We start from the raw sequence: 27,322 nt of genomic DNA, 5'->3' as shown, positions 1-27,322 counted from the left end.
TCTAATTAAATTAAACCCTCAGAGGAGGCTATTATTTAGATGTAAACACATTAGAAAAAAACATGAGATTCTGTCAGTATGAACTTGGTAGACAACACTGCTCAACTGCTCAGTCCTCCCAATTAGGCTTGCTTTGTGGCAACTAATCAAAGTGGCATGTTCCAGTCTGAGATGTTGAAGGCAAATGGTTCAATATGTGACATATGAGGGATGCATGTGTGGGCCATATGTGTTTGAACAGAATAATTCACAAAATGTATAGTGTCTGGTTACACAGTATTTAAAGAGGACGTACCATGCACATTTACTGTCTATATTTATTTATTTTTTATTTTTGGCACAGGCGCCTTTATTTAACAGTAGACAGACAGGAAACAGGAGAGAGAAGGGAGTGTGACATGCAGTAAAGGACCTCCGGCCGGGATTTAAACCGGGGTCGGCTACGTATGTGGCATGCGCTCTAACCACTCGACCACGTGCGCACCCTACTGTCTACATTTATATACTGGGGGGGCTGGAACACCTTTGCATGATTTATAATTCAATTTCATTTTAGCTCCCGTCTCTTTAAGACAAGCCCACTGATTGGTTAGCTTCCATAGGCTGCCCCTTGTTGATAACCTTTTACCATTTTCTGGTAAATTAACATTTTGAATGTTTATATTGTTGTTTATTTCCTGAAAAATCAGCCTTGTGATTCTAGCACTAGATCAGTCTTTCCTAACTCAACTGTCCACTGCATGCTTGTTGATTTCCCTCCTGTACCCTCCGTCTGTGCTAATGTATGCAGGCAGCTGGTTCAGAGGCATTGTCCTGGGACTGTCACCATCAGGGTTTCACCTTGAAATTAGACTGGACAGACTAAATTAAAACTACATTATCTAGTGCTAGCAGAGGTGGGAAGTAACAAAGTATTTGTACTTCATTACTGTACTTCAGTAGATTTTCCAGGTATCTGTACTTTACTTGAGTATTTATTTTTCTGATGACTCTTTACTTTTACTCCCTATATTTGAACACAAATATCTGTACTTTCTACATCTCAAACTGTCAAAACAGGCTTGTTACTTGTTTCAACCTTGGTGACGTTATAGAAAGAAGACATGACGTGCAAATAAGTCATAGAAAACTAATCTTTTTTTTCTTTTGGTGTGTGCGCCCCAGTAAGATGCTGCCCAGGGCGACTGCCCATAACAAAATCTGCTACTGGAAGGAAGGTCCCAACAATGTGTGCAGGAATATGACAGCAGCAAGAAGACTCCTACCATATGAACACTGCTGGGCACTGGGCATAGTTGTAAATTATCACGATTAATGCGTTAATGCTGACACAGCCCTAATATTACAATATGTATTTATATATTTTCTGTCTGAAATTTGGCTTGCAGCAAAACTAGACTGTGTCCAGTGATTTTTTTTCTGTACAGGTTAACAAAAGAGTACTTTTTTCATTTTGGCAAGTTATCAAAAGAGGTATTGTGTCATTGACAGTAAAAATGTATTTTTACGTTTGTACTTAAATACATTTCAGCGCCTGTAATTTCTTACTTTTACTTGAGTCAAGAAGTTGAATCAGTACTTCTACTTTTACACAAGTATCTGTACTTCTACTTAAGTACAGAATGTGAGTACTTTAGCCACTGAATGCTAGCCAGTCAGTTGTCTTGACCTTAGGACTTGCAGCTTTGAAATATCCAGTCAACTTGGGGATTTTTCTTAATAGCTGTGACTCCTGCTGGCCTTTCTCTCTTTGATTTTTGCATTTTTGAGCTACACTATCACATTTCTTTCCAGACATTTTTGCAAACGTGGCTTTTGAAGTAAATTTCCACTCAAGCCAGGAAACTGCCATGCGCATAAACATTTGAATAATAGCAACATTCATTCATTGGACAATAAAATGAGAACCACACAAAGTCAAGCATGATTTTTTGTCTCTGTGAATTTTATTTTTTATTTTTTCATGTTTCACATCATCAGGTCTGAGGTTTGAGCCCTGGTAAGCCTGTGCATTAATGCTGTTGTCTGGAAGCAGACAGCTTGCAGAGGTGGACCTGAGACAAGTTAGTGGGAGACTTTAACAGCTACAGTGTGTGTGTCCATATGTGTGTGTGTTTATCTGAGACTCTTTCTGAGAGAGTGCGTGTTTATCAGGACGATCTCCAAAGATACAAATCACGGGTTATGACTGGAACCACGAAGAGACACACTGACTCAAATGATCATAAATTGTGTCGATGGAGAGGAATCATGAAGCAGGTTGGATTCAGTGACGGTGAAGAAATTAGTTGCTTTCTAACTCTCCAAGCCAAACATTTGAAACTTGTGGGGCTGCTCTGTATAAGCCACTTGGGTTATGTGCATGTCGCTGGATTTTCTACACATTAAGCTCTGGATAACACTGGTACATCAATCCATCCATCCCAGATCAAAACACATCTGCTGTCCTGTGCTCTGGCTGCCTGTTCACCAGTCGCCTAAGTACTGGCATGTCAAGCAGGCATCTTAAATCATTCCAGAGATCTACAGAGTCCTCCCCTTTGTTTCAACTTTCCATGTGTCTTCCACTCTGAAACCCTTGTCTTCTCTCACTTTCTCCTCTCTCTCCTTTTACTGCACACATCATCAGTTCCCCCACCTCTATACTTACATCCCCTCTACTGCTCTGTTCAGCATTCCCGTCTACGGGTAACTGTTAATTGTTCTATACCATCAAACTGAAAATATTGACTTCATGTGAAATGAAGCAGAGACAGAACTAAAGGTCAGAACGAAAGCCTTGGGAGCTACAAAGAAGGAATGCTACAGCTCAGAGAGAAATGGAGCAAACATTTACAGAAAAAACAGACAGAGACTGAGGAAAACTGTGAGGGACAAGGAAAAAAGTAAAATTGAAATATAAACTATCCACTGGAATTCTGTAGACAAGAAACTAAATATATGTATGTGTGTGTGTGTGTGTGTGTGTGTGTGTGTGTGTGTGTGTGTGTGTGTGTGTGTGTGTGTGTGTGTGTGTGTGTGTGTGTGTGTGTGTGTGTGTGTGTGTGTGTGTGTGTGTGTGTGTGTGTGTGTGTGTGTGTGTGTGTGCGCGCGTACGGTTTTTATGCAGGTAGATACTTAATTGGATGGATTAGATCTATACTGTACCTGCTTTGTGGGAGACACAAAAAAGCAAAACAGAGGCATGTGAGAGTGTTTGTGAGTGTGACAGAGAGAGGGGAGGAGCATGGTTAAACATTTGCATGTGTGGTGAGACATGTGGCCACCATTACTGACTCTTGGTTCATGGAAGATATTGTCCTTTCCTGTTCTTTCTCTCTCTTTTGTACATTTACACGTACGCATTGGGAAAACACACATAATTGGCACGCTCACTTGGAAAGATTAGCACCCAGATATCTCAAACTTTTAGTTCAGTGGTTCCCAACATGTGGTTTGGAACACTTCATGGGGTCTTAAGATAAATCAAAGGGGTCACAAAATGTTTAAAGGGATAAGGAACTGATTTATGGCCATGATAGTGGCTGACCATAGTTATATGGCTAGCGCTAGATTAAAAGTAATTACAATTCATATTCATGACCAGCCGACCAACCACACTGCCATCCTGAGAGCCATGCTATTAGTAGGACTAGGCGATATGGACAAAATCAAATATTTTCACAGCAATACCCACTAATATTTATGTTGCTATAATTTTTGTTTTTCTTTGTGTCATCTAGCTGTTTCTGCCTCTTAAGGCCTCCAAAATTATTTTGATGAAATGATCTGGCAAGGAAAAATCACTTTTTGGTTGAAATGCTCAAAACTTACATCCTCACTAAGGCCATGATGCGGTCTCATTTTAAGCAGTCAGAAACTAAAAAGGTTTCAAATGACTGCTCTACTCCCCAACGTCTTGGTTTCTGTGCTTAAAGGCACATTTATCACTAAGACATGTTGTGTAAATGTATGCATGCTGGTTTAAGCTATGTCTCCACATGTTTACAGCAAACAATATTACTTATTAAAAACATATACTGCAGCACATATGTGCCAACAGTCATTCTGCCACCACTGTTTATGTGTGCAAAACCAATGCTGTTTATTGATAAATGAGTCAAACAGATTTCAACATTTTACTTTTTTTGATGGATCACTTGATGCAAACCCAACAATGCCTGAAAAACCACATTACAGAATGACAAAGTAGAAGCAGACAGACCCAAGAGTCAGGGAGAGAGACACAGAGAAATGTACTGTAAAGCGGATGGAGAGAAAAAATGCAAAGAACGACAGAAGAAAGTGAGGGATCCACAGAGGTTGACAGAAAAAACATCCGCAGCCCTGCAAGTGAGCCGGTGGGAAGAGAGACAGGAACATCCTGGTCTGTCTGTGTTAGTGTGTGTGTATTTGTGTGTGAGAACACAGGCATGCATGTGCATATGAGAGGTGTAGAGCTAGGGCAGCTGCTGCTGCTGGAGCCACAGCTGGTTCAGCTATCAGCAGAGAAAGGAACAGAGGAGACAAGAAGAAAAGAGGAGGAGGTATGGGAAAAGAAGGAGGAGGAAGAGAGACTTGGAGGAATCAGTGAGGACATACCTGTCCCTATGGAGAGGATTTGGGAACATGGAGAAAGAAGAAGAAAGGGGGTGAGATGACAGGAAGAGGGGCTGAGCGCAGAACAAGGAGGTGTTTGTTGAGGAAAGCTGTTTGGTCCTGTTGAATCAGGTCTGGGAACAGACTGTGATGTGAAGGTACAAACAGTCAGCAACACTTCCAGAACTTGTTGTTTCAGCACCGGGCACTTTCCCAGGCGTTGGTCAAAGGACTAACAGGTGGTACAGACAAAACACACAGTCCCTCAATCTGGCCTGTTTTCTTCCCCACCTCCACTGTTGCATTGCATATTCAGTAGTAAGTTTGTGGTGTAGTCAGAAACACTGTGACTAAACAGAGCATGGCTCAACTACGCAATACTAACGTTGCTAGCCAAGCTAACAAGCCGATAGCCACCATGCAGTCTGGAACAATTATCTGTCATGTTCCTTTGTATCCATGGTATGTTTTAAAAACACAAGCTGCTCTCAGACTGCTGGAAGCTGCTCTCAGCCTGGCTGGGTTTATCCGGGTTATCAGTGAGATCAGCGCTGTTGCCCGGTCAGCCTACCTCCTCCAGCTTGTCTTTGGCATCCAGCTGGATGAACAACAACAGCCGACTCTATCAGTATCGGAGCCTCTGCGTGAGACGCTTAGATGTGTCATAATAATAAATGCTTGTTCAGTTCAGAGATTAACATCAATTGTACAGTGACTGTCTAATGTTGGATTAATGTTGGCAGGCTAAGGTCAATAGCCAAGCACTTTTGACTTTTTAGCAAATCCATGCAATTATATGGATTTATAAAAGCCAATTTTAAAAAGGAATAGTTCAACATTTTAGGAAATCTGTTTATTATGGGAATATAGCCATCAGATGGGTAGCTTAGCTCAGTACAATGACTGGCAAATTAACAGCTAGCCTCTGTCCAATGATGAGAAACATCACCTGCCAGACTGAGCTACCTACCCAGCACTGAAGCCTATCAGCCAGTATTAGCTTACTGCAGATCAACTGTATTGGAAACAACAAGAAAATTCAATTTATGAAAAATGTGTGGGTATATCATGTTTATGTAAAAATATGACTATCAATGTCAAAAACCCAGTATCACTTTGGCTGTAGTAGGTATGGCACTGGAATAAAGACAGTTACTAAGCCTAGTGTAAAAGCGAAATACTATGTACTAAAGGTAAGACACAAACGTCGCACTGTCAGAGAGGGAGGTTACCCTGGCGTTCTCCCTCAGTAGGCCCCTGTGTCTGGATCCCCCTACATGACTGGGAATCCACTGCTTGGGAATGCAGCATTCTTGAGGAGGTTGTTAACATTCCTCTAAACTTATTGAATCAGCACAGCTGGCTCCGCTTGCCATGGCATGCAAAGATGGATGAGGTTTTTAAAAGTGCTGTGTGTACTTGCTTGTTTGTGTTGCACGGTGAGAAGAAGGTGCTGTGTATATGAGTGTGTGTGTGTGTGTGTGTGTGTGTGTGTGTGTGTGTGTGTGTGTGTCAGTGTGACACAGAGTCTGAGTGTTTCAATGTGAGTCAAGACAGGAGCACCTCAGTGTATATGAAAGAAGCTTTCACACACTAGCCTACTTTAGCATAAGAAACCTCCATGTGATGGTAATAAAATGTGTGTAAGTAAGACTCCACATTAACGTGTTACTGTAGTGACACTGGTGCCAGCAACATTTTCAAATCCCGGCCACAAAATGTGGTCTCACCCACAAATTTGCGGCAGCGCCAAAGTGTATTCCTGTGTTTTCCTTACCATTTATGCATAGAAATGTCCTCACTTAAATGCCTGTGCATTAATATAGAATATGTTGATGGGGGTGGGATGGGGCAGATCCACTCACACACAAAAGATCCAGTTTATCAAGCCATCCTGACTCTTGCCACATCAGAGTGACCAGTGAAATGCTAAGTGGCAGATTTTTACTTAAACATGTACAGTAGGTAAAATTGTTCTCCGCCTACTTAGAGATCCCTTTGAACTATCTTGGTGGTTAATCTAAATAACAACTAGATTATTTCATTATCAATTAATCTGACAGTTATTTTCTCATTTAAAGGATCAAATCATTTTTGCTGTAAAATGTAAGTAAACTGATATTTGATAAGCTGGAGCCAGCAAATATTTGGGATTTTTGCTTTAAAAAAGAAACTAAAACAATTATTGAATCATTAAAATAGTTTCTGATTAATTTTCTAATTTCTAATTTAAATTTAATACATTTTTTATTTAATTTAAGATAATTATATTAAATGAACATAATATTTAATTTCATTACACTACATCCCTGAACTGCAGCCCAGTCTGACTCCTCCGCTGATGAGCAGCAGTGCCAGCAGAGATGACACACCACTTAAACTGAATCCAGACTGCCTTTTAACATCTCTCGGCTCCAGTTGCCATACAACAGCAACAACAACAACAACAACAACAATAATAACAATAACAATAAAAATTTAATAATAATAATAACAATAATAATAATAATAATAATAATAATAATAATAATAATAATAAAGCTAATAATTGTATCATGTCTTAATCTATAAACACACACAAAAATGCAAGAACATTGATACAAGGGCACCAATAGACAGCACCTCACACACACACGTACACACACACATTCAGCAGGGACCTGTGAGCACCGGGCATCTCACCCGAGAGGTTGTTAATCATCTAAATGTCATCACTGTGTTCTCTGTTTGCTGGAGAAGAAGTGATGGTACGTCCAGCACACTGACTGAGATCAGAATACCAAGTACATTGAGACAAAAAGCCTCTCTGGTTAACAGATTAGATAAGACATGATGGGAACAGTCTGGCCCTGGACTGTTGGCTTGAATGACGTCAAATGAAGAGAATCAAGCACTATCAATGGTTTGGATATTATTAAACAGTGTACAACCTTGCTGCTAACTAGCGTTGCATCTGACAACAGGCCTTGTTTCACAACAGACATTTTGTAATGTCCTACTAGAAGAACAGGTGTTGCTAATGACTTTAACAATGGCTCTGTTGTATTCGAGTGTCCAAGTAAGTCACGACAGTGTGATAGCGAGCCAGCATGCACACCAGGACCCTGAAACTGAAGCAACTAAATACAATTCAACCATTAATTTTATTGTTTACACCAGTGCCGTTTTCATACTGTGTCAAATGTCTTGAAGTCACGTTCAGCCTAATGACTGTCAATCATACCTTTATGGCAACGCCCAAGTGAGAACAGTATTTCTTTTTACTTTTACATCTTTATTCAGTGTGACAGTGTCTGAACATTTCAATTTCCAAATGAATATACTGTTATAAAATGCAGGCAAAGAAGGCTTCTTTCATTATTAACACAGCTAAAACTCACAATTTTGAGCTCTCTATGCCTTTAAAAGGAATTTTAGAAAATCCACAAATTCATTTTCTTGTACAAATTTAGTTGAGAGGACTGATACAACTTTAATGTTTGTCTGATAAATATAACACTGGAACGTCCAGCCGGAGCTGGAGCCAGCAGCCGCTTAGCTTAGCATAGCAATAAGAAACCGCTCCCTGCCAAGAAAAAGTCTGGCACAAAACCTCCAATTAAAATGCAACATGTTGTTTTTAAACTTTCTTTTTGTACTGATTAAACAAACAAGATATTATGTCTTAATTAAATGAGCTTTAGAGGTGCTAGCAGGCAGGTTTTGTTAGCTTTGGACAGAGCTAAGCTAGCTAATTTCCTCCATGTCGAGTAACTCTCAGCAAGAAAATGAATATGCAAATTTTCAGCTCCACTTTGCACAACAGACTAAATTCAAACACAACACAATCATGGGTAAAGAGGTGAACTGTATTTTGAGCAGACTCCAAAGTAATTTAGTGTTTATCTTGGACTATGACCGTGAAGCTGGCATAACTGCAGAGTGCAATGAACACATTTTCTCAATGGATGTGAAGTGGACGGCTTTGACAGCAGCAGGCCAGGCAGGCAAAGATGAGAGGTGGCCTTTCATCCATACTAGCTGTTAGCTTTGGCAGTGGGACAGCGACCCTGAGCCAGCCTTCCTGCCTGCCTGCAAACTGGGAGTACAACTGGGGGCTGGGAGAGGACTGAGTGAAGCAGGGGGTGGATGAAAAAAATTGAAAAGAGGGAACATAAAACAGTCCATGTGGTTAATAAATAGTATCATATTGTGTTGTAGCATATAAGGGCAGAGCAGGAAGGATAGCAAAGATTGGAAAAAACTACCATTGTTTCCTCAGTTTTCTCCCTGTCTCCCATGTGTCTTCCAACACTGAGCAAAATAATGTCTGGAAGCTGAGGTGCTAAAGCAGGTGGGCAGACAGATATGCAGACAGGCAGGTAGTGACTCAAACAGGAAGTTACCCAACCAACAGATGCAGACAGTGAGGCAGACAGACATGCATATATTGTAAGGACACAGATGAGGGAAATTTGTTTTTCTTTTTTTTCCTTTTTTGTGGTTGGTATTCTGCTGAATAGCTGTAGTGGTATCCATGGCAACATGGCTTGGCATCGTCAGTGAAGCTGGAAAGAGTAGGGAGTGCAGAGGAGAAGGCAGCGAGTGGTTGTTGGGTTTCACACTAGACAGAGAGGGATATCAAGTCCAGCTATGTGCAGTAGTAGTGTGAATCTTCACTGTCCTCAAGATTCGATTCAATTATGATTCAGCTGTTAACGATTCGATTCTACGATGCATCTCAATACATCCCAATGCATCTCAACGTATCACATCCTGATTTCTCTATATTACTGCATGGCTCATTTTTCATAAATTGATACAAGAAGTCAGATAAATATGAATTCCCTTTTTAAGAAAGTACTTTAAAAATCTGAATGTCAACATTCAACATACATGTTAGACACAAACGTCTTCACATCAAAACAAGTAGACCAAAATAAGTCAATAATATAGACCTAGTAGGGGTGAAACTCACCTGCCTGTATGAGAGTAACAAACTTAGGGCGGAGTGCAGTGCCGTTTATTATCATGTCTCCAGCAGTGCAGAGCAGCCTCTCTGCTGCACTGTTAGCTCCAGGACAGACATCACTGTCCAACATGCAGAGCAGCTGCTGGGTTGTAGGGGTGAGACAGACTGAGCACCCAGTTATTTTCTTCACCTCAGAGTTTACATTGTTTCATGCTGCAGTGTGTGTTGGTCAGCTGCTCTGTTAGCTGCACCGCTAATGGTCGTCTTGCATAGATAATTATTTAGTCATTCAATCACAAAATGCTTCCAAGTCCAATCGCTTATATTTTTAAGATGAACTACTAACGTTTAAATAATCGATTCTTGACTTTTGTCAATCGATGCAGAATCGCCCACGTCCACATTGCGATGCATCGTATAATCAATTAATTTCAACACCCATAATGTGCAGTGTTCACCAAGGCAATACATCAACATTTATCGTCTCTCACAGCAATAAAAGAAGAAGTGGCTGTGTAAGGCTGCTACCTGGATTCACTAATATGCAGTGAAAAACTATGCATCATTACACTATTTAGATTGGATGAACAGGTTAGAATTGGATGCTTCATAATGCCATCTGAAAATCATTTGTCCAAGTTATTGGGTGGTAAGTCAAGCCACACAGCTTTGCCAGTGCGTGACTGGTAATCAAAAACAATGAGTGAGTTGGGATATTAAGTATGATACACTTAACACCGGGAAAGATGAGTCAGTAACATGTGACAACACCACAGCACAGAGTTAAAGATACAGTATGTACGTTTTTCTTATGTATTTTGTGTGGGTTTTTAGATGAAGGATGATAAATTCAGTTTGGTCAGTCATCTACCAGCTTTGTGGTGTATTATGGAGAAGTATCTTGAAAAAGGAAGAGCAGTAACTTCATTTCCAGCAAGGACAATGGAAGTAGATGCTCATGAATTGTCAGCATTCTGGGAATTTTCAAGAACCAAAGCTGGAGTACCCTGAAGCAACGCTGGTGCTGAAACACAATAGAAGAATGCTAATTCGTTGCTAAGTTTTCTGCCAACTGAAATAGCCATTTCCATCTGTGTCATGTTTAATATGCAAAGCTGATGAGAATCTAGAAGTTCTGTAGGGTTTTCATACTTATCTGCTTCTATGTTTTGAGCTAATGAAGAAATGGAAACAGCTGTATTTCCCTACAGTACTAACAAGAGGTCACAATCTTGCTTGACTTTATCGAGCCTCGCAGGATAACAGCTGTTGTTAGAAGACAAGAGGGTGATGAGCATGAGGAGTGAAGAGTGTAACAGGTGAAAGGATTTGTTGTAAATAATGACATGGCTTGACATCATCATATATTTTATCTTATATATTTTTTAATCATTTAGCAAAGCTGTCATCTTCCAGCTTCCATTTCTGTGTTGTCTTTAACTTGATGGATTTAAGATCATTTTGAACACGGTATTGTTTTCGTTTTTTGTTTTTTACAAATCAAAAGATTTAAGGGAAAAGTCTGCTAATTAACTTGTTTGTCTCGGTGTGTGTGTGTGTGTGTGTCTCCCAGCCAGACCAAACCTGTCTGTTACGCCAGTGAAACCTGTCATACTGAGTTTCACTTCATGTTCACATTTGAACTTTTGACAAATATTAATGATGTCTCAGCACTTTTCGCTTCTCCTCTTGTCAATATTCCTACAAGTGTGTATTCATGTACATGTGTAACCATATACACACAGTATATACACCTGTGCAATTGCATGTGTGTGATAGGGTGTGTGTGTCTCTGTACAATACGAATACCAACAACAAGCACTGAGACTGTGTTTTCCACTTTTGTGTTTCTTGGCAATATATTTGAAAAGGATAATTTCTCTCAGAATTTTAAGGCAGATATCAGCTTTGAAATATTTATTCTTTAGTTTGCTTTATATAGTTCGGTTAAGTTGGACAAGTTCAATTACTTTTCCGACTTGTTTGTTAATGGTATGTCATTAATGACTGAAACCACATTTAAGTTACTAAACAAAAATCACAGTCACTTGAATCTGTCTCACATATGCTCACTTTTCTGTTTCTGTTATTATGCTTACAATGCTGTGTGTGGCACGGACAGGCAAATACACACTCGTTACTTGGTTGGAAATGTTATGAGTAATAACAGAGCGTGGCTGCTATTTTAATCCGCAGCCCTGTTTGTTTTCTGTTTCGAGGACAGAGAAACGAGAATAGGCTGCGAGTGAAACAGCTCATTGGATCGAACTCTACATCTGACACTTAGCAGAGCCAAGGAGAGGAGGAAAACAAACACACTCATGCCAGAACACACACACAAACACACACATTTAATAAAATAAAATGTGACTCAGACGTTAAAACTGTGCGAGTTGGGGGTATATCATAAAAACGTGTGAGCGTCCAAAAGAATAAGGAAAAACAGTTGGATTATGGGTTTATTAATGCTATTATAGATTTACTATTCAGGGACAGGACTGGATTTAAGGATTATTAGGTTCATGTGATTTTACCTTGTATCCAGCATGAGTCCTGTTCTTTGTGAGCGGTGTGGTGGAGCACAGCTCAATGGCCTCGGGCTCATGAAAGATCACCGTGGGCAATGGCTCCTTCCTCAGCGTCAGCACATTTAGCTTGGTCTTCAGCATGCTCTGAAAGTGCTGATGGAGAAAAATGGAGGATATTTAGACTGTGCTTTACCCAAACTTTCAATCTGTATCAGACAATCGTAAGCCAGCAGTTCAACTTTTGTCATTTCCAAGTCAACACTGCTGGAGGCCAAAAAAAAAGATGCAACCCCGATAACATCAGCATTTTAATGGGGTGGGGGGGGGGGGGGGTTTCTTCGTATTTTTGTGTGTCATACAGAATAAGATATGTCTCTAGCCTCCAGTCACAAATATCACAACAGTATGAAATGTGAAGGTAGAAAAAAAATCTGCTTGCTGCTCAATCAACTGTTATGGTGCTACAAGGTTATAAAATGCTACTATCAAGGACATCAGGATATTATGTTATAAACATCTGTGTGACACATATAAAAATAAAAGATACAGTGTACGTTACTCAAGGTTTAAGTACTCCAGATATTTAACACAAACGCCCATAGAAAACAATGCAGTGGTGACAACTGGAGATGAAAATTGGACGTGAGGTGGTGAGGGAGGCCTATTACAGCAGAAAGTGGAATGTGAGGAGCAGACAAGGGGAGCTCTGCCCTCGCTGCCTCCGTCAAAACAAGACAAGCGAGCCGCCTGCTCTCACACTACGTACAGTCCATGGCCAGCGTTTCCTGAAACCAAGCAGAACCACATGGTCGATCTGGCCCCGTGAGTTGTATGCGCACTGTGGAATTTCTGGGCTTCCTCGAAACAGTTGAGACAAAATGGAGCAGCTAATGAAATCAGGACGAGAAAAGAAAAGGCAGACCTATGGCATGTCGGCTGGGCTGTGTGTCTGCAGCCTAACCTCAGTTAATTAAGATTGTATAGCTCTGGCAATATATCAGAAAGAAAATAAATTCTTGTACATGAGCAATAACATTTGAGAGGTCTGTTGCACCTGCGGCTGTTTGGAATCTAATATTCTTCTTTACAGCAATTTGTTATTTATCAGTTTCTTTGCAGCTCCTCTGGATGACCTTTCTCGAGCTGCCAACATAGTTTTAACAGGTTTTGTATGTCAAGGAAATGAATTTAACTAGCCACGCTTGCCTTAGGGGAGTAACAAAGATATCCTGTCAGGGAACTGCTTTGATTGTGACTTGTGAGGTTACTGTATGTCATTACCTTTATTTCATACTTTATTTTTTGCTCAATTTCTGCCACATACAACTTTAAAACCATGGGGAAAGACTTTTGTATTAGCTACTTTTAGCTAGCAAGGTTAGCAATGATATTGCATTTACATGTACTAAATGGAAAGAAAGACAACTCCAAATGAATGATAATGTTGCTCCTGGATGTGTAAATTACTGACTCTTTGCTAACAAGTACAATACACTAGCTTGAAAGGTGATATGTCAGGAAGTGTTCACAACTTGGTTCTGTTGCCCCCAAGTGGCCAAAAAAAAATCAGTTGATGGAAATTAAAGTATTGAGTCACTTTTTTGTTCAACTAACTTGTAAAATGTTTTGGTAGTAACTACATTACGATCATAATGGAAAAAGAGCAGGCCTGACCATGTTATGCTTTTTTATACTTACTTAAGCTACACTTGCTACCACAAGTACCAAATGCTACCACAATTCAAGGGGAGTGGGGGGGTCACAGTTGAGGAGGCACATAGAATTTCAACTCTAAAAAAAAAAATAAAAAAAAAATGAAAGGTGGATTTAACGTGGACGCATTCACTTTCCTCCCTTTCTCTTTGGCACTTAAAATACTGCTTTCCGTGTTGGACCTGCACACAATGTCTATTTTTTATACAACAGATGGTCAACATTTTCAGGCGATGAAAGCGGTCAATCCTGCCAATTCAGGCTAACATCAATCTTCTCTGTTGGTTTGTTGGTGAAAGCCAAGAAGAACGTCCTCAATCAACTTCAAGAAATAGATCTGGTGTAGGTTTGGTTTGTGTAGGTGTCTACAGTATTCTTGTGTATTTCCTACTATACAAAGTACATTGTAGCTTGCCTCATCAGTGCCTGTGACAGGTTCAGTCACACTGATGGGTCAACAATTACTTATCAATTGGCTAAAATATATTAATATTAATACTGTGATGATGGTACTATTAATACAATGAATGGTCCAAAATTCTAACATTGTTTTCCAATTGTATCCTAATCATCTTTGTGTATATATGGGTTTTTGGGGTCCTGTTTGCAATTGTGTTCATATGATTTGTTAAATAACATGTAAAATAACATATTGCACACTACATGGGTAAAAACAATATTTACAGGCTAATTCAGTTCCTAATCCTATCCTAATGCCCCACAGCACACCAACTTCATCTTGCTGGTGCAGGAACAGGACCACTGGGGCCACAGGCAGACTCATTATAGTGGACCTTCATGTTGACAGAAGAATAATAAAGAAAGGGAGGGGGCCTGTCAGAAAGGAGGAAGATAAGGCAAGAAAAAAAAACAAGGAGCAGATGAAGGAGAAAAAGAAAACCAAGATGGAGTTGTGAAAGTAAAGCCACATGTGTGTAAACGCTTGCTGACCTCTGCGTCAGCACTTTACAGCTTCCTGACAGCGGCTCGCATTCCTGCGGTTGGCCCGGTACGGAGAAAGGAGGGGTTGCTTGGGGTGTGTAGTGGGCTCCCTAAGTCCTCCACCCCCCACCAGGAGTAAAAGGCCTGAGCAGAGGGCCATTTATGGAGTAACGCTGGAATTCTATTCATAATATTTTCACTACATTTAAATGTTTTCATACATCTCAAACCCCAAAAGTCTCCTCATCAAGTCACTGCTGTTAATTGTTTCTATTTCTGACTTTTACTTGGACCTGGGGAGTTTTCTGTCTCCACCATCAGACCAGTGTGGTTGGTTTTGAGCTGGTTACAAGACAAGGTTCTTGTCTAAGCTCTCCATCTACATGGGAAGCAATGGTTGCTGTCACAAGAAAACCTAAAATGTCCAAATAATGGCCCAGGTACATACTAAATGTACATTCACCAACATACTCAGATGCATTTCATAGGTTAACTTGATTTGCATGTTAGACCTGAATCAATGAAGCACATGACCTCTCCTCAAAAACTAGTTACCTGATTTAATGGATTCTGATGGGCCATTTAAAAACAATATATACAGATAGTTTTACAGCTGCTTATATTTCCATTTTTGAAGGGGGAACATGTATTCATTAAAAGTGGTACAGCCAAGATATGCTTAATACACTGAGGAGGCTAACAAAACCTGTTAGCCGTGTGCACATTCATTCCTAGCAAGCAATCACCAGTTCACACAGTATTAATGAGACTTAAATAAATATATTGTGCACAGAAGTTTAAAAAAAATTAAATTACTACTAAAAGATTAAATTACTACGTGACTTCATATACTGTAACATCACTCGTTCTTCAATTACTATTCATAAATGGTGATATCGGCATGTGTTTGTCAAAACAAATATGTTTCATTGATCTATTTCTATTATGTAAAAAGGATAACTCCAGGCATGTTGTCAGATATATGAAACATACTCTGCTTTGAATGATAATGTGTGTTTTACCACCAAAAAAAGTACTTCACTCAAATCTTTTCTCAAATTACATCCCCTCCATCTCTCTCATTGAAAAATAAATCTGCTGCAAGTGTAACTGCTGGACAAAAAGATTTTTCTAACTTCACTGTTGACTCCACTCTTAGTGTCTGTGCACTGGAGGCTTCACATTTCCACATCACACTTGTCTCAGTTGCATACTGGACCAAGATTGGCTCAGAACTCTTCGTGATGTCACAAATCCTTTAACTGAGATTTGAGGTGAATTCAGAGAAACTTTCCCACTTAAGCAACTAATGTGGAAATATGCTTCTAGTATCAAACTCTGCATATACATTATTCTAAACAGTGAAGCTCAAACATCACACTGTAGGAACAAAAAGACAAAGACTAGTGTGACTGGAGAGACACTTTAAGTTTCATAACTTCAACTCTTTATACATTTAGACTTGCTGTTAATTTAAGCAAACTATTTGGACGTAACTGGTTATCTAGGCGCAGCCAGGAGGTTGAGGGGGTCCGGTTAGGTGACCTCAGGATTGGGTCACTACTTTTTGCGGATGATGTGGTCCTGTTGGCTTCATCAGACCGTGACCTCCAACTCTGACTGGATCGGTTCGCCGCCGAGTGTAAAGCCGCCGGGATGAGAATCAGCACCTCCAAATCTGAGTCCATGGTCCTCAGCCGGAAAGGGAGGAGTGCACTCTCCGGGTCGGGATCCCCCAGGAAGAGGTGGATGAAGTGGCTGGGGAGAGGCAAGTCTGTGCTTCCCTGCTTAGGCTGCTGCCCCCGCGACCCAACCCCGGATAAGCGGTAGAAGATGGGTGGGTGGGTGGATGGATGGATGGACGGTTAGGACATTGATTGTCATAACATTAATGTTCTACATATTTAGCAGCATAACTGTAACCCTAAAAGCGTCAACACTGACTCATTGCTGCCTCTATCCATGTGATTAATGTGTATTTATAGAGAAAAGAAGTTACATAAAAAAGGAACTAGGCCTAACTGCCAAAAATCTTACAGTGTGACTTTTACAGCAATTCAGTTTTTTATATTTTATGAATCTCCCTGTCCATATAATATGGTTTTGCTTCAAATCAGTACTGACAATAAACTTTATCCCAGAGTATTTGGCATAGATTAACTGTTTTTCCTACGGGAACTACTGATATTTAAGTTTGGGCGGGCGACCAAGGTCAAAACTGGATCTTAGCTCTAAATAGACTCCCTCATGGCAGCAAATTCTGAATTACTGCTCTGTAAGTACGTCTCTGATTACTGTTAGAAATCAAGTGTCATCAAGACAAGTACATGTGCTAATTTTTCAAAGAGCCCCCACTATTAAATAATTGGAAATTGCCCATGTAAAAATATGTTAATCTGGGAGAATACTTGAACAATCACGTCCATGAGAAGTCAAGCAGACAGTCGTTGGAGAGTGTCTTATGCAGTTTGCCTCCTGCGGTGATGAGCTTAACAGGTCACAGATGGTAAGTTAAACTTTTGGCCCCCTGAGGGAGCATTCTTACAGGAAAGAGGTTCTCAGGTCAATATCATGGTAAGGTCCTGCATAACAGGGCAACAACAGGCCTCTGCCACACCCACTGAGACACACAAAATAGGGTTTATAGGGATGTGATCCTGACAAAAACAGCTGGAAATAATATGAAGAAACCGACATGGGCAAAAAGGATAGATGCTCCGCTCCTAAAATGCATGATAATCTAAGAAAATACACCCTTAGGATGCACAAATGGCCCTGAAATGGCTACTGGTTCTTCCTTAAATCTGGTCTGTGATGTAGGGTATGGTTTCAAGCTTTAGCACAGACCTCAAGACCAAAACAGTTTGTCAACAACATTAGGCTGTCTCAGACACATCTGCATACACCAACCCAGACCCATATGTAGAGGGCCTGAAGATGAAACAGCACGTTGAGCTTTACCAGATGTTGTAGGTCTGTCTGGTGCAAGATAGTAGGACGTCACTGTTTGTTATAAGGTCATCTGTTCTGGATCTTTACCCAACCCTCCTCCTGTAACCTTCCAGAGAGAATACACTGATGTTCACAGGTACAGCAGAGCAAGAGGAGGAGGACTACTCAGCAAGGGGTGCCAGACAGTTACTTCCTAAACCCGAAGGTGGGATGCACCACCTCCAGTCTGTTTCCTATGAGGACTGGGCAGTGTAACTTTCTAAGCTGCTCTATGTGTTTACAGCCTCCTCCTCTGATCCAGGGGCAGTTTACGAGAAGAAATATGTCTGAATGGGCTTAACCCAGAGAATACTGTGGGAGGTCTGAGAGAGAGGAAAACCTGTTTTTCTCAACCGTGATTGGAGAGCTAGGCTCACAGGAGGGAGCAAGTCAATGATTGAATGCTGTGATTGGTGGATTTGTTCAGCAGGAAGAAACTGCATATTAAAGCAACCGAACCTCACAGCCCGGGGGTGGCAATCTCTGGAAGGCAGTAAAAACATCAACAACTCTTTGACATAAACAATGAACCCACCGCAACATCTTAAATAGTCTATGCAGTCGTAGGACACACGGGCAAGACCTGCTAATGACAAAAAGCACTGTCGACAACAAGGTCCATTTTCCATTATTTACCTTCTGTCTGGTACAAAATGCAAAAGTCCAAAAACACTGTTAAGATTTTATTTCACTGACAATTGTAAGATCTTCATTGGTTCATTCAGGAGTCTTAGGCAGCACTAAATGACATTAACTGGTCTCCAGGTTACTGTCAAGATTTTGAAATTGCACTGTGGGTGCGGTCTTTGGTTCATTCATATCACATATTATTTTCTTGATTAATCGATTAGTTGTTTGGTCCATAAAATGACAGAAAATGGTGAAAATGTTGATATATAGCCTAACGTCACATCATTTTGTCTACAATCCAAAAATCAAAGTTTAGTATTACAGAGGACTAACGAAAGCAGAAAATATTCACAATGAGAATTTCAAAACATTTTTTGTTCAAAAAATTCAAAATCATTAATCAATTATCAAAACAGATGGTGATTAATTGAATAGTAAGCATCGAATTGTTGCAGCTCTAGATTTGTGTCTCATAAAGGCTGGAACATACTTCTCCAGCCTGCCATACAGAGATGTTCTCATGGCTGTAGTAGTAGTATCTAAAAGTGCAATGAGGGACCAGATTTTCCCCAAACTTGTCTCTTTAAACAAAGCTACCTTGCTTTGCCTCCTGCTGGGACTTGGATCAATCAATCAGCTTGCATGACTCTTAGTCCACACAAGGTGTTGTTGAGAATTTGGAGACTGGCATGTCAGCTCCTGGCACGTCAGATTGAACTTTGTTAAAGTAAACCTTTGAACGAATACTGTGTATTATTTATTGATTTGAGCTTCCATATGTTTGTCTGAATGTAAAGTGACAGAACAACAACGCTGCCAAGACTATCGCCAGCTTTACTAAACATAACTATTATTTTATTAATCATCCTCCTGCTCTAATTTTCGGGGCTCAATACAATAAATACCACATTTCAGTAAATATGACTGTATTAACAGGAACGTCCTGTAGAAGCGCTACAGCTGTCTGTTCGATGGTCATTCATAAATTAATGTGGCGAAATAGCCTATCAAACATATGAAGATCCAGAAACCTCTACATTAGTGTCTCAGACAAATTGACATTATGTTACACACACAGATTGTATCATCCACGGCCTAAAATCCAAAATATTTCCAGACACTGCTCCGCTCAAGGCAGCTGCTCTGTCTTCCATTTTCAAAAACAAAACATATTCGCTTAATTTACAGATGGGGCAAGATATGTCGAATAAAAAGTGACAGTCCTATCGCAAACAGATAAGAGCCATGCCAGCAAGCCAAGAGCCAAATGTTCACAAGGGGCAAATGTTTGCTGGTTAAAAAAAAAAAAAAAAAAAGCAACCAGTCAAGGCAACCATGGGAATTTTGTGCCAGTCTGCTCATAAATTCCTTTTGCCACAGTCTCAACAACATAGCTTTCACCACAAAACAACCTCAGAGAGACAGACAGACTTGCAAACAGCTACATACAGGTGGGGATGGCAACAGTAGCAAGCAAAGATGCACAGACAGTTCTGACCACATCTAACCTCAGTCTGCCATTTCTGCACTGTCAGGTCCACATCTTTTCATCTGCTCAGCCCTATTTGTCAGTGTCACACACATTAAAGTGTCAAAAGTGGAAACCACGGCTAAAGAAAGAGCCGCTGACAAAGGAAAAAACCATGTTTGGTAGCCACAGGGGGATTATAAAGGAAGCATGTTGTTGTGTTGTGTGCGTACACTTAACCTGCGTGCCAACTTGCATTTATGTGTGCATCCATGCCAAGACCACTGCATATTGTGCAATCTGTCGTTGAACTAACATAGCCTGTGCCTGGGAGGAAGGGCCCCTGAAACAGTTTGAGGGATGTGGTCAGCGAGAGGTGGGAGGGAAAGAGAAACAGTGGAGGAAAAATGGACAGAGAGAGAAAACAGAGAGGCAGAGGCAGACAAGCAGCAGTAACACCAAAACACTCCTGATCCTCAACATACTGTAAAAGCTGCATAACTCCTGCTACGACCTGCCCCCCCCTCCCCCCTCCCCCACCACCTCAATCTATCTCTTCTTCCCCTTCTCTCCCTGACTGAGTGTGAAACATAAATGCAGCAAGACATTAGGTGTTGCTATGGCAACATAGGAACATAGGACAGCGCAAGTGAGAATAATATGGACGGACAACACAGTGAATGAAAACAACCAAACACAAACAAGATGATAAAGCACAAGCACATTCTCGATCAGCTACCTGATAGCTTTGGCTCCAGAAAAACCCCACGACTCCTGATTCAACATCCATGTGAGTCACTTGGGCTTTCTGTGTGGTACATGCACAATGTGTGTATTCTGCTGTTTACCCTGAGAGGAGAGCAACCTGAGCAGATTTTGATGATCAAAGGCCATTCATCACTTGTTCCTGAATCCTGAAATGTGGGCCACCACAGCTGACATCCAGAAAGAAAGCTAGGACTAAGTGGGTGGTGACTAAAACACACAAACCTATCTTTCCAACATGTTAGTACTGCCCCTCCATTAATTTGGGAGAAAGATTAAAAGAGGAATTAATGCAACAGAGATCAGAATATTCCGACTTTCAGTTCCTTTTATTGGTCACGCTCCAACCTCCCATAACGCAACTTGACACTGACATGTTGACAGTGTCGTTCCTTAGCCTATACCTTCCTGGTTAATGCCCATGTCTTTTGAACTCTATGCCAAGTCTAAATCTAAGACATGTCTAATATTCACCCAGATGGACCAGTAATAAATCATTTGATTAATCACACAGTATGCATGACAATATGGGAACAATCCATAACACAACATCCATAACAGACTGTTATGTTAGCTATAGTATGGCTACACATCAAATGACAATAACTTTGAGACTGACAGGGTCTTTGACACCTGGTAGCCCCAAAAGGAAAAAATACACTATACAGTAGTCCTTGGCTCAGGTGGTCTTGTGCTGCACATTTCCATCAGTCTGTTAGGACAGTGGTGGACTGAAAATGGTAGTAAAAATGCCAACTATCATTTCAGAAATTATTGAGCAAGGACACTTTTTCCACTTTGAAGGAATGAGTTATTATTGGTCATAAATATTAAAGGCTTCGACATCTAATGAAATAACCAACAACAAGCATATGAACCTAAATGAGTTAAACTTTCAGACATATCAGCTGTTGTGAAATCAATGAAACTTTGCCTCGAATGATTTCAATTTATATACAAATGTAGGTTTAAAACTGCACAAAGTGACTGTTTTTATGATTCATTTGAACGCATGATTGATGATTCACTTGTAGACATGCACTAAATGAACCAGCATTGCTACATATGACATACATTTAACTTGGTGACAGAAACAGTCACAGTTTATCCAAAAAATGTTCAAAGGACCCTAATCGATAACAGAACGTCATCCACTGTTCTGGAACGCGGTTGCTAGGCGACACACAAGTACCACTGGTGGCCATAATCGCTCAATTTACAGCTCGGATTTATAATTGAACTCAAGTGTCGGGATGTGTGTGTGTTTATGGTATAAATTAGAGCTAAAAACTCAACGTCTGCCTGCAGGGACAAACACCCGGAACTGTCGTTTTTTTTAATAATTCGCGATTCCATCTTCTTGACGCCCGGGCAGAAGAGGGGATTGTGCAAGTTGACTTGGCAGGCAGTCCACAGGCCGACATCTGGAGAGCATTACGTCTGCAGGAGACGTGAAGCCAGGCTCGGTGCGGGGCTTTGCCCCTGGATATCAAACTACGTGTCATTAACGATGGGTTCCTTTTTTTCCATTTCTAAACAGGTCGCAGACGGCAGGTTACTGGCTGGAGCCTGCTTTTTCCAGCAAATTCACACAGGAATGAGGAGGGAAAAGAAGAGATTAAGCATCCTGACGTGGTAACATGAAGGGGAAAAAATAGTGACAACAGGGGGAGGGCGGCCTGCAGTTACACTCAGTAGGTTGGTGGTGTTAAAGGTAGGGATTTGGGTGAAATACGCCTGTGTTCGTATACACAACTCTTAGATATTTTAGGAAAATTTCCAGCGGTGGATTAGCACAGGAATGCTGTTGCACAGTACCCCCGGCTTGCATAACGTGAATAGGTAGCATTTAAACGGAGCACAAAAAGAGAACCGTACAAAGAAAGACAGAAAGAAAGGAGCAGAAAACGAACACGTAGAGCTGGTTTCAAGCATTTAAACGACTGCTGCCAATTTTCAGCTGAAAGACCGCGCTCACAGTCACAAAACATCTGTGGCTGCTCGTTGCACAGTGTTAATACCGTTTATTTACTGGTGCCCTGTCGACAATAAGCGTCTCACATACAGCTGTGTCCTACCTGCAGTCGCTCCGACGCGGGTTGCCACATGTTAGCAGACTCAAAGGATCTCCGTCTTTACTACAGCTTGTTCTCTTTTCGTAGTCCGGTTCACATCTGTTCGCTTTCACGGCTCGCCTCTCTTGTCCTCCTGCAATCTGGACTGGTCGGTAATGAAGGATGTGTGTTGCTCCGCCTGGCTGCAGTTACCTCAACGACCAGCAGGTGGTGGTATAGCGGCTCTCTGTGTCCGGTCTGGCACCGGATGCTGCTTTCAGGTGCTTTCGGAAATAGAAGCTTCGAGCTGTTTAGTCTCAGGCAACATTTTTAAGTTATTTTTGTGCATCATGACAGGGCAGACATGTAAGCCTGACCCTACTGAGTAAACTGTTTGGGCTTCATGACATTACACTTTCACAGTATGTATGTGGTTTACTAAGCCCTACATACAGATGATCAAAACTTCACTTGGGTTATGGTGAATTTGTGCAATTTTCCAAAAACGTTCTCATATTATAATTTTCTTACAGATCCCTACTATTTTATAGCCCACACCTTTAATGCTTTGGATCAGTCTTACTTGCTCTCATCAGTGTCATCTTAAACCACATCCAGCAGATGTTTCCAATAATTTCATAACCCACTGCATGCTATCTAGCACTGAACCCTAGACAGACAGATCACCAATTAGCTGGTGAAAATATTGAAACATTTAAACAGCTGAGGAGCCAAATTTCTCCCATGAAAATGTGGAGACCAGACCAAAACTAAGAGCAAAGCAAATACTGGATCATCAGATGGCCAAAGACATTAACTGCTAAAATAAAGCACATTATCTGTAATAAAACTGAAGAGCTGGTGTATGTCCATTGTATGAGTGTCCACGATGACATATTTGTCTGTGTAAGATAAGGACTGCCTTATCTAGTAACATCACAACTCTGTCTGTGTGGCTCAGTGAGGAGCCAAGTCTCTTAATGACAAATTTGAACAGAAAGCACCCAATTTTCAGATTAATTTCTTGTAAAATCAACACGAACAATGAATTAGTTTTTCTGCTGAACACCAAAAGGCACTCATAATGATGTTAAGCACCACAATAAAGAAGACTTCAAGGACAGATGATTAGTCACCCAGACCAGACTAGCCAGCTAGTGCAGGAATGCTGGTAAAGTGGTAATGATCATATAAAAATCTGACATAAATGGCATGGCATTATTTCAGTGGTGACTGGCAATGAAGACGTGGTTAGTTTAAATCTTCCATTGTCATGCTTAGCAACGTTTGCAAGGGCAGCTAAGGACAACGTCTAGGCCGCAGTCATGCCCACACATTTTGATCTTCTTAAGCTTCACACAAACAAGTTGTAACAAAAGCATTCAATCCGCCTGACTGTTTTGATCTGAGATTGGTTTGGTATGACCTTGTTATTCTAACAGTGAGGTCTGGAAATTCACTAGAGTGCTATCCATTATTATGTGGAAAATTCTGAATACATTCATTTAATTACTGCTAACAAAAGAAATAGTATAGTACACACTATTGAGTAATAATTGTGTTTTTTTTCTAAAAAAGTGATCCAGCCTTATAATGAAAGCACACAGCTGCTTCGAGCCCAGTGACAGAATCTCATGTAGGCCTTAAAAGAGATCTAGAATCTCTGCAATAGACAACGTGTAGTGGGACTCGTGTCCTGACTATCTAGGACATAAAGGGGGAAAAGGTCAAGCACACGGCCTCTAACTCTGACCATAAGTAAAAGTGAGAGCCATCAATACCATCTGGTGCTCCTGCAATGTCTGCATGTTTGTGTACACACATAATGCATGTAGGTGTGTTGAGCGACGTGACTCCACAGTCCTGGTTTGTATTTAGAGATGTTTACATGGAGAACATCTGGACAAAGCCTGAGGTCACTGAGGGTGCTCACATCATCAACACTCCATAAAAGGCCGTTCCCACGACTGACGGCTCAGTCTGGTGGGTTTGACCTTGGGATATTGCTGGAAAACAGATGCTGTAAAGAATGTGTTTTTTGTTGTTTGTTTTTCAAAAAAAAAAAGAAATATATATATATATATATATATATATATATATATATTGCAGCATGCTACTGTGTCAGCAATCAACAGTACCACTCAATTATTGTTATAGACTGAAATGTGCATGCAAGACAGATAATTGAAAACAGTGAAGTACCCATAACTGGCAGCGAATGTCTGGTCACATCTAAATCTTCAATCATTTATTTAGATTTAAATCAAAACAAAACCCAAAAATTTTCATTTTGGTGTTGGTACTAAAAAAAGTATTTTAAGAGGACATATAATGCACATTTTGTAGTCTATATTTTCAGTCTGGGGTTGTACTGGAATATCAGTTTTAAATAATCGACATTTATCTTAACCTGGCCCTTTATGCAGCCCTTCAGATCAGCATGTGTGCAACAGGCCATTTTAACTCCTATCTCTTTAGGGTCCCTCTCCAAGCTGCATCATGGCAGACTTTCACCAGCACCAGTGGTCACATCAAAAAAAACATTAAACAAACCATATTAGCGGGATTTCACTTTTTTGTTGTTGTTGTTGTTCTTTAATTGAAATGCAATCTTCTCAAATACGTCCTTACATGTTGGAGCCAGAATCTGATCCAAAATATGTTAGTGGAAAAAGCAAATAAAGCAACGAAGGCCACTGAAGGGATGGCCCTTTATGGTAATACACAACAAGGCGACGTTGGCTCAGCATTTAGAGCAGCTCGAAGCCTGGCTTTTGACTTGCAGGGAGCGTTTTATATACATTCCCCTCAAATTTTAGGACTTTCTGACCATGTTTCACAGATGTCTGACATCATAACTATACAAAAATAACAGAATACAAGAAAAAAAACATATGTTCCATTTAACAAGGAAAACTATCCCTAAATATCATGCAAAGAATAACAGTATGTTTTGCCATATTGAAAATCAGAATAAAAACAGAAAGAGTGTTAGATAGTATGTTGGATCTGAGTAAGGCACTGGCAATGATTGGAAAAAAAATATATCACACATAATTACACATACTTTTAGCATCATTTACAAAAATCAGTCACCACCTCTTTCTGTCGGCAATAAAAAACAAAACCCACATAAGTTTAGTTTATGAGCCAGAATTCACTCAGGACACCCAGTGATTATGTTCACTAGAATCTTTATTGTTTACATCATTCAACATAGATAATAGGTAAGCATGTGGTTGCTGTGTTTAAAACGAGAGAAAACAAACTTGAGCCTATTGGTAAAACATTGCTTGACCTTAAGAGGAACAACACAGCTGCACAGACAGAGAGTTTTCCATTGGCAGGACACAGAAGCACATATATGCTGGAGCAATCAATATCATCAACTTTTTTCTTTATTCCCCCTCTCCCTCTTGATCTACTCTTCTTTCTCTTCCACCCTCAGTCTCGAGGCCATTCCAGCAGAGAAATTATTCAACACTGTCAATACTAGAGGTGAATTTGTACACTGGCATAAACAGGTACACTGAGTAAAACCAACTATGTTTCTGTGTATTGAGAAATATACCTACCTATTATCCTAAATATCACTGAAATACATAGAATAGGATGGTAGGGTCACAGTACTCCAGCAAACCCACTTTCTTTACTATTCATACACCATTGAGAAACTTGCATGTAAAGAACAGGACGATATGTATTTTTAAAAGAAAAAAGTCTCCCTCAGCTCCCGTGTGAGTAGTATTTTTATACATGTGTGTATTAGATCTACCAACCACAAATTACCCAAAGAAATATTTGGCACAGTCAAACAGAGAGAAATACAACTGCAATGAAAAAATAACAACCATCAACCAAGTACAAAGGATTTCAAAGTGATGCAGAGAGAACATTAAATCTAACCATGCACGAAGTAAGGCAACCTACTGCAGATTTTTTTTAAATATAGAAAAAGATACAGTGTATGCACTGTGAGGAGTGCACCTATTTCTACAACACCTGCAAGGACTGTCAGCACTGTCTGCTGAGTTTACATTTAGAAACTGGGCTCCTGGGTTGCAGGCCCCACCTGCAGACAGACAGTCTGGTGCAGACTAAAGTCATCACTCTATTGTACAGCAGAGGTTTCTGGTAGTGTTGCCCACCATCAATTAAGTAATGCAAAGTATGCTCTTATGCTACAATAAAGCCTTATCATGGACTTTGACAGGAAAATAGATGTATCAAATTCCAGATTTGTTCTTTTCAAACTACAACTATGTTTCATTTTTCTCCATTTTACATTCAATTTTGTTTTGCTGTTTGTTTGTTTTTTTCTTAAGAAATACTTCAAGATTTATACTGACTTTCTGTATAATATGTGTATGTGTGTGTGTGTGTGTGTGGTCTGTCATAGGCTACTTTCAGGGAGAAATTTCAGACTAAAGACCAGTTAATTAAGCCTTGTCCCCAATTTGTAACAAGCTGATATGTGGGTCAGTGGTTAAGGTTAGGGTTATGTTAAGGTGAGAGTAAGGGTTAGTGTTAGGCAAGTAGTGGTTATGGTTACAGTTTGGCTAAGTCTTCAGGAAATTAATGTAAATCTATGTGATGTCCCCAAAAGTGACCATGATCTGACATGTGTGTGTGTGTGTGTATGCACATGTGTACATGTGCAGTTATATGTGTACAGCTTGTGATGTGCTGGGATGGTTGTGTT

The 27,322-nt window shown here is 40.3% G+C and overlaps 1 protein-coding gene across 1 annotated transcript in view; it reads right to left on the bottom strand.

Moving 5' to 3' along the window:
* The window catches only part of pid1 (phosphotyrosine interaction domain containing 1), a 30,949-nt gene extending 8,165 nt beyond the window's left edge, over positions 1–22,784 (bottom strand). The window contains exons 1-2 of the mRNA XM_053321187.1: positions 22,645–22,784; positions 12,064–12,210 (exon numbers count right to left, since the gene is read on the bottom strand). Of these exons, the coding sequence (XP_053177162.1) occupies positions 12,064–12,210; positions 22,645–22,674 (177 nt within the window). The 5' untranslated portion in view covers positions 22,675–22,784. The remainder of the gene's footprint in view (positions 1–12,063; positions 12,211–22,644) is intronic.
* Positions 22,785–27,322: the final 4,538 nt, after the last annotated feature.

The sequence above is a fragment of the Scomber japonicus genome, chromosome 6 (genome assembly GCF_027409825.1).
Source record: "Scomber japonicus isolate fScoJap1 chromosome 6, fScoJap1.pri, whole genome shotgun sequence".
In the NCBI taxonomy this organism is placed as follows: domain Eukaryota; kingdom Metazoa; phylum Chordata; class Actinopteri; order Scombriformes; family Scombridae; genus Scomber; species Scomber japonicus.
This window is presented reverse-complemented; position numbering and strand designations above follow the sequence as displayed.